The sequence below is a fragment of the Scyliorhinus canicula genome, chromosome 8 (assembly GCF_902713615.1).
Source record: "Scyliorhinus canicula chromosome 8, sScyCan1.1, whole genome shotgun sequence".
NCBI classification, from domain to species: Eukaryota; Metazoa; Chordata; class Chondrichthyes; order Carcharhiniformes; family Scyliorhinidae; genus Scyliorhinus; species Scyliorhinus canicula.
Genome location: NC_052153.1, coordinates 53228901 through 53237616, shown reverse-complemented (window position 1 = coordinate 53237616; position 8716 = coordinate 53228901). Strand labels below are relative to the sequence as shown.

General features: G+C 43.3%; 1 protein-coding gene across 2 annotated transcripts in view; it reads right to left on the bottom strand.

Moving 5' to 3' along the window:
- Positions 1 to 5711: 5711 nt before the first annotated feature.
- LOC119970258 (thiosulfate sulfurtransferase/rhodanese-like domain-containing protein 2) overlaps positions 5712 to 8716 on the bottom strand; it is a 59126-nt gene continuing 56121 nt past the window's right edge. For both annotated transcript variants that reach the window (XM_038804584.1, XM_038804585.1), the window contains exons 8-9: positions 8163 to 8301; positions 5712 to 6334 (exon numbers count right to left, since the gene is read on the bottom strand). In XM_038804584.1, coding sequence (XP_038660512.1) covers positions 6102 to 6334; positions 8163 to 8301 — 372 coding nt within the window. In that variant the 3' untranslated portion in view covers positions 5712 to 6101. The remainder of the gene's footprint in view (positions 6335 to 8162; positions 8302 to 8716) is intronic.

The following is an 8716-nucleotide window of genomic DNA, read 5'->3' as shown; positions in this document are numbered from 1 at the left end:
CAGCTCAGCATAGGCAGTTTACCTTAGCTTCACTACTCATACCTCTTGACTGTATTATATCTAGTTAAGCTCTGGAAAGAGAACGAACCCATTGAATAAAGTATGTGTGTTAACTGGAAGTCTACAATCTTTCTTCAGACTTAGAGAATAACATATGATACCAGGAGTGATTTCAGAGAGCTAGCTAGACACCAGCAAGAGAATAAAAACTTAAACCAGATGTTCGACTGTGGAAGACTTTGCAGCAAATGGATCCTCAACGACTAACTGATTCGATGGTACTTGTTGGAACTCCATGGCAGCTGGAAACGATCGGTAATTTAAGTTATAACTGGAAAATGTTTGAACAGCTGTTCCAAATATTTATCACAACTAATGATTAAAGCACTGCCTCTGACGCAACGAAAATAGCCCTACTGCTCTCAACAGGAGGGCATGAAGCTAGAGAAATCTATAATTGCTTTAATTACTTAGAAGGTGAGGACAACACCAAAGTAGACGTTTTACTCAAAAAATTTGATGACCGCTGTAACAGTCAGTCTGGTCAGATGCTGGAAAGATTTAACTCTTGTCAGAGAAACGGAGGGCCCATCTCTGATTTTATTACAAATCTCAAGTTAATACCACAAGGCTGTGATTATGCTGATTTCAGAGACTGTGATAATACATCAATTAATTTCTGGACTATCTGATAAAAATTTGAGGGAAGAACTTTCACAAAGTAAGTATCTAACTCTAGAAATCGCTATACAAAAATGCCTTGCTTATGAACAAAAACAAAATCAATACTTTGAGTCTCTTCAAACACAGAATCATCATTTAGAAAACAAAAATCGGTAAAAATGGCGCGAACACTCACCACGAGGCGGAGAATCGGAAAGACGGAGGTTCTGAGCGGTGGCCATCTTGAGAAAGGAGCCGCACATGCTCAGTTGTGAAAAGAGGGCACAATACAGGAAACTGTGCGCGCATGGGCAATCGGGTCCTACGCATGGCGTCACGTGTCATGACGTCAGAGGACCAGAACCACGCCCACTTAAAAGGGAAATGCACGAAAATGAACAAAAATTAATTTAAAGCTGCAAAACCCAATTTTCTTGCCTTAAAAGACAGAACAATGCCTGAACTTACACCAGCAGTTGAAAATAACTTTCACAACACCCTGGAACAAGCAGTTAGCACCGCCCTAGATGATGATATGGTCCTTGTAGACTACGACTCAGACGAAGATTTCATCTTGGGAGATGGCTACCCCAGTACTAAATCCGAACCGCAACTAGAGGTGTTGTACCGTGAAGACCCTGACGATGCGTCCTTCGGAATGGGGAATCTTCAGCCGAGCATATATGACATCCCGACTCGTGAGTGCAGGATTATGCTGCGGCCTGACGTCAAGAAATAAGTGGTCCATGCACCACGGAGGGTCCCAGCCTCCACACAAGATGATTTGTTCATTGAACATGAAGAGAACGATCACAACTCCGAAACAGAAAGCGATGATTTGTCCAACAAACAATACACACAATACTGCTCAGACATGGCTGAGTTATTCGGAGATCCTGATCACAGCATCAGCAACATGGTTGAAAAGCTCAATACGACTCTTCTCATGGTAGATGAATCCAATACCATGGTGCCATGGCAGATTGTCGGTACATTGGATGACAGCAATACCCAAGACGAAGATGACGCCACACAGAGAGCACAGAACGACTCAGTTGAGAACACTGCACGACTCCACAGAGAGAGCGACGACAGACTCCACAGAGAGAGCGACGACAGACTCCACAGAGAGAGCGACGACAGACTCCACAGAGAGAGCGACGACAGACTCCACAGAGAGAGCGACGACAGACTCCACAGAGAGAGCGACGACAGACTCCACAGAGAGAGCGACGACAGACTCCACAGAGAGCGACGACAGACTCCACAGAGAGAGCGACGACAGACTCCACAGAGAGAGCGACGACAGACTCCACAGAGAGAGCGACGACAGACTCCACAGAGAGAGCGACGACAGACTCCACAGAGAGAGCGACGACAGACTCCACAGAGAGAGCGACGACAGACTCCACAGAGAGAGCGACGACAGACTCCACAGAGAGCGACGACAGACTCCACAGAGAGCGACGACAGACTCCACAGAGAGCGACGACAGACTCCACAGAGAGCGACGACAGACTCCACAGAGAGCGACGGCAGACTCCACAGAGAGCGACGGCAGACTCCACAGAGAGCGACGGCAGACTCCACAGAGAGCGACGGCAGACTCCACAGAGAGCGACGGCAGACTCCACAGAGAGCGACGGCAGACTCCACAGAGAGCGACGGCAGACTCCACAGAGAGCGACGGCAGACTCCACAGAGCGACGACAGACTCCACAGAGAGCGACGACAGACTCCACAGAGAGCGACGAGACTCCACAGAGAGCGACGACAGACTCCACAGAGAGCGACGACAGACTCCACAGAGAGCGACGACAGACTCCACAGAGAGCGATGACAGACTCCACAGAGAGCGATGACAGACTCCACAGAGAGAGTGATGAGGGACTCCACAAAGAGTGTGACGCAAGCCTCCACAGACAGCTTGGTGACAGACTTAAAAATGGAAGCAAGCAAACACTCCATAGAGAATGCCATGCATGTACAAGACCATGAAGATCTATCAAGCTTATTTGAGCCTCCAGAAGAAGATTGAATGTCTACCCACTGCATGTGAGACAAGCGACGAAGAAATCACAATTCCCATACAGGATGTGCAGGATCACAGCAACACTGACATATCTCAGCTTGTCTGCACAGAAGCACTCAATAATCAGAGGACGGCCACCCATGAGTCCAGAGAGACCACGTCAATAGAAATCCTGAAGATTTTGACTCCAGAAAAGGAGCACTACGGCCCACAACAAAATGAATTCGCGAAAATTTTGACTCCAGAAAAGGAGCACCAAGAAATCAATGATAATTCAAGTGAACCTGATGACCCCAAAAGAGGAGCACCTAGAAATCAATGATGATTCAAGTGAACCAGAAATGACTCTAGAAGAAGAGTACCAAGGAAGCAAAGAGGAATCGAATCCACCACAAATGACTGATGTCACCAACATCAGTCCAACACCAGATACCACAAAGGACACTGACACCAATAACTATGACAATGACTCAAATCATCCACATGGCACACTCATTGAGCGCAACAAGAACAAAAACCGCAAGAAGCATAGCAGAAACAAGAACAAAAACAGCATGCAGCGCAACAAGAAAGACAAAAGCAACAAGAAGCATCCCAGAAACAACAAGCATGACAAGAAAAAGAACAAGAATAAAAGCGAAAACAACGAAATACAATCAACAAGCACGACAACAACAAGGACAACAAGAACGCCAATGAAAACAACCAAGACAGAAACGACAAATACAACAACAACGACAACAACAAAGACAGAAACAACAACAATGAAACAACGACCTGTACAACATGGCACGTGAAGGACAATGCCACAGCACACTGCAAAACACTGACAAGACTACAAACATGCCATGGCATGATAAAGAATCTCACAAATTCATATCTGCTCCAGAACAAACAAGCAAAACAGCTTTCACGAACGATGACATACAGAATCAATACCACAAACAGGAAAAAGTCGAGGTCAGACAACGGTGCGACAGAATCTCTACCCGCAATAAAATGGAACAGGGGAAAAAGGTGTCCACATCATTAAACGACTCATCAGCAAAGCAGCCGAGTCACGTTCCAACATCAAGCATTATCGTACCGAGCAACCCCACTGTGCTCAGGACTGTCGCCAGCGCAAATGCTCTCCGGCAGAGACATCCGGACAACCCTACCGGCTAAGCAATTCTGAGACCCCGGCAACGCGCCACTTCTCGACGACATGCGGGCACTATGCTCCAAACAAAAACTATACTATGATCAACATGCGATCCCACTCAAGCCACTGACAATAGGTGACGCCATCAGAATCAGGGACCCAGAAGGCAGATGGTCTGAGTCAGCCACGGTGATCAGGCAGGAGGCACCAAGGTCCTACATTGTCAAATCGTCTGCGGGAGTACTTTTTCACTGTAACTGCCGGGATCTATTAGAGATGCGTGGGTTTGAGTGGGGTGGTCATTGTTCGGCACAGCGTCGGGGGCCGGGGGGCCTGTTCTGTGCTGTACTGTTATAAAAAAAAAGATTCGACCTACAACGCCAGTATTTCCCACACTGGACTTGACCGAGTCCATTTGTCCACAGGACGGTCCTCACCACACAACGCCAGACAGTACTCTTGATGATATCAAACCATCATCCCTACTACCACCAGAGATGTCAGCCTTTAATCTCATTAATTTTCTCAGTACTTTCTCTCTTGTGATCATGATTTTTAAAAAATAAATCCCTCCCTTTTGCCTCTTAATTTTCTAGTCTTTAAGATGCCTTCTGTGTCTTCCGTGAATAGGTCTCTGCCATTTCCTGGTTTTCCAATACCAAGTGCCCAGTCACAACCTCTTAAGGTATCAACGCTCACCTAACTACTTTTCTTTTTATATACTTATAGAAGCTTCTATTGTCTGTTTTAATATTTCTTGCTGGTTTTCTCTCACTCCAATTTCTGCTGCTTAGTTTTTTTTTAAAAAGTTGTCCTTTGCTGGTTTCTAAATTTTTCCCAAACTTCTGGTTCACCACTAATCTTTGCATCGAAAATTCATGAATAAAAAGCTAATCTTGCATCGTTATAAGCCTTTTCCTTCAATTTAAAATCATCCTGAACTCCTTAGACACAGATGGAGCATCTTTTTCATAGACTCTTTCTTTCTGAATGGAATATATCGTCATTGTGAGTTATGAAGTATCTCAAATGTCTGCCACTGCTTCTATACAGTCTTACTGTTTTAAAATAAATTTAGTGTACCCAATTCATTTTTCCAATTAAGGGGCAAAATCCATGCAAACATGGGGAGAATGTGCAAACTCCACATGGACAGTGACCCAGAGCCGGGATCGAACCTGGGACCTCGGCGCCGTGAGGCAGCAGGGCTAACCCACTGCGCCACTCCAGTCTTACTTTTTAACCTATTTTCCCAATCCACTTGAGAGATCTTCATACCCTTGTAATTGCATTTTTTAAAGCTTAAACATTTGTTTTAGGCCCCTATTTCTCACCTTCAAATGAAACATGAAAATCTATGTGATCATCACTCATACCTGGAGGAACCTTTACTGTGAAGTCATAAATTCATCCTGTATCATTATGATATGGTCCAAAATAGTCTGTTCCCTCATTGGTTCCAGAAGTATATTCAGAGTCATAAATTAATGGTGACCAGGTGGTGATCAAGTTATCAGACAGCTAAAATGTTTGTGGGTCTGAAGCTTCAATTCACCAGTGACACAGTTTTGTAAAACTGTTCAGAAATGTAATGCACAATACAACATTTGTCATCTCTTGATTTGGTTCAACTGTATACATCACTTTAAAGTGGCGCTAGGAGACTATCTCGATTCCCTTGGGACAGAAACGCTGCAAAATATGTATGAGTTTCTTCAATTGTATCAATGAGGAAACTAGTGTGTGTTGTATGCGCAGTAGTCCGTGGTGCTATCTGCCCCAGGAAATCTACATAGCACTATTTTGAAGTGGCACTCCAAGAATTAATTTTTAGTCTGAAATACCAGAAATAAATGAGTCAACACAATTGGCTATATATTAATTGTAATGTTTAATCCAATTATCTCATTATTACATGATTGCTATCATTTTAAGTTGTAAGCAGCATGCTGGTAAAAACCAACACCACAACAAATCAATGTTTTAAATAGGACTATTAAAAAGTTTAAAATAAAATCAACCTATTATGTCAAATCTAAAAACAGTTCCTCTAAAATGATTATGCACTGCATGTGGGACCTTGCTACGTGCAAACTGGCTGTCATATTTCCTGCATTAGCACATCAACTCTAATTCAAAAGTACTTGAGCATTTTTGAAATGTGGGTTATGAAAGTTATTGTATTAATTCAAGCCCCTGTGCCTTTTAAATCTGATCTTTTTCTTGGTTTAAAACATCATTGGAAAGTTTGAAAAGAAGTATCTAATGTGGCAACATAACAGGGATTCGCACACGTTTTTGAGTACATTCACATTCCTCTTTTCCTGGGCGGCCTGACTGAATTTCAGATGTTGAGTTTCCCTTTTCTTGACACACAACACAACAGGCTAAAAGGCCCTTTTCTCGACAGTGAATACAGGACAAAACAAGCTGACAGCAGTAAGAGGTACTGCAAAGTCTGTATTCATCCCAAGGGACACCACAGTACCCGCACTCTGGAGAAAAACAAAAAAAGATAGTTTCATAAGAAACAGATTCACAAAGGCAAGAGAATTTGAACATAATTAGGAACACGAATGAACATGCTGAATTCCATGACAAATCCATCTGTGGACCTTAGTCATTAAAGAATGGGGGCCTGAAGTTGAATGACTTAGACATTAATGCTGAAGGAAACAATTTGAGTCCTAAGGAAAGATGGCATGTTTTCCGAACTAATTGTAGCTATCAGAATGCTGCCCATTTAGCTGCATCTTGTTTGGAATGTTTGAGTGTGCGAGCATCCTAGCCAACACTATCAAAAACACATCAATCTGATCATTCATTTCATTTACCTTTAATGCAGTTAGATGCTTTACCACCTACATAGCGGTGGAGGCTGCACTACAAAAGTGATTGATTGGTTGTGAATGTTTTCAGATACCCAGATCTGATGGGGCAGGGTTTGTGGAGGTTGTGTGTTGAACCTCCAGTAAAAGTAGAGCGGGACATCTTGCAGCACTTGGGAAGATTTTACTGGTCTGGGACAGTCACACCAGTGCCAATCATCATAAGCCCTTTATCGTCTTGGAGGTTGGCACACTAAGTCATGTGGCATTAGATGATACATCATAGGCATAGATCACCAAAAATAAATCATGAGCTTTTAACATGAATCTTAAATGTGGAGTTGGCATAAATTGTAGGCTGAACTGGAGCTGACCAGTTATCGGAGGATTCCATTTGGAGGCAAAATTGGGAAGTTAAGCATGCTAGCAGACAATTTAATTTTGATTTAAACTAATAAACTACAATTTCCAATGCTCAGCCCAATGATCTTATAACAATTGTTCTGCAGCACCATACTGCTCTCTTCATCTGCATTTTAAAATTTTGAGCTTATGTATTGTAATACAGTGTTAAAAGATCCACCCGCTAATTAACATAAATTATTCCACGTTCTGGTTAATTCCACTAGTTTTTTTAAAATTTAGAATACGTAATAATTTTTTCCCATTAAGGGGCAATTTAGCGTGACCAATCCACCTACCCTGCACATCTCTGGGTTGTGGGGGCGAAACCCACACAACCACGGGGAGAATGTGCAAACTCCACGCGGACAGTGACCCAGAGCCGGGATCGAACCTGGGACCTCGGCGCCGTGAGGCTGCAGTGCTAACCCACTGCGCTACAGTGCTGCCCAATTCCACTAGTTTTTATACTTAAACATCACTCAGCTTCAAAATAATGAATCAATAAAAACAGGAGAAGGCCATTCAGCCCCTCAAGCTCATTCCACCATTTCATTAGATATAGCTGACTTGTATCTTCACTTTTACCTGCCTTCGATCCATATACCTTTTAAAAAATAAATTTAGAGTATCCAATTAATTTTTTCCAATTAAGGGGCAATTTAGCGTGGCCGATCCACCTATCCTGCCCATCTTTGGGTTGTGGGGGCGAAACCCTTGCAAACACAGGGAGAATGTGCAAACTCCACACGGACAGCGACCTAGAGCCGGGATTGAATCTGGGATCCCTGCGCCGTGAGGCACCGGTGCTAACCACTGCGCCACCATGCTGCCCTTTGATCCATATACCGTGACATTCTTACTTAACAAAAATCTTTGAAATTTTCAAAATTGAAATCCAATTCACCCAATGTCCACAAGCGTTGAGGGAAAGAATTCCAGATTTCCACAACTGTTTGTAGAAGAGGCACTTTCTGAATGGCCTCTAATCTTACTATAGTTGCCCCTTGTTCTGGATTCCCCTAAAAACATCAAGAAGCACTTCAATGGTTCAAATACAACAATTCAGAAAACCTTTATCTGCTGTACTCACCTGCAATAACGTCATCATTTGCAGAAATAGCATAGCGATTGTCGAAAACAAACAACTTTCCCCTGTAGAAACCACTTGGAAACTGTTCAAGATATTTGTGAATTCCACCCTTGAGCTGGTAAACTTCTTTACACACATCCTAAATTGTAAACATGAAGTAGTATTCAACAAATAAATTGAGAAGGTGCTTGTTGCTAAATATCAGTGGGTGTGATGGAAAATGTGTTCTCTAACACAAGACTGTTTTTTTTTTTGTCTTTGTGAGTTGTTTGGGTATGTACATTAAGCCATGCACATCAGTGGTTCTCAAACTTGTGCCCATAGAGAAATTCCAAGGCGTCTGGGAAATAATGTGAAACGTGAGCTGGAGGCAGGAGTAAAGAGCGACTGCGACATATAGAATTTGCAGTGCTGAAGGAGGCCATTTGGCCCATCGAATATGCCCCAGCCCTTGGAAAGAGCACCCTACTCAAGCCCCACACCTTCACCCCATCCCCATAACCCAGCAACTCCACCTAACCTTTTTGGACACCAAGGACAATTTAGCATGGCGA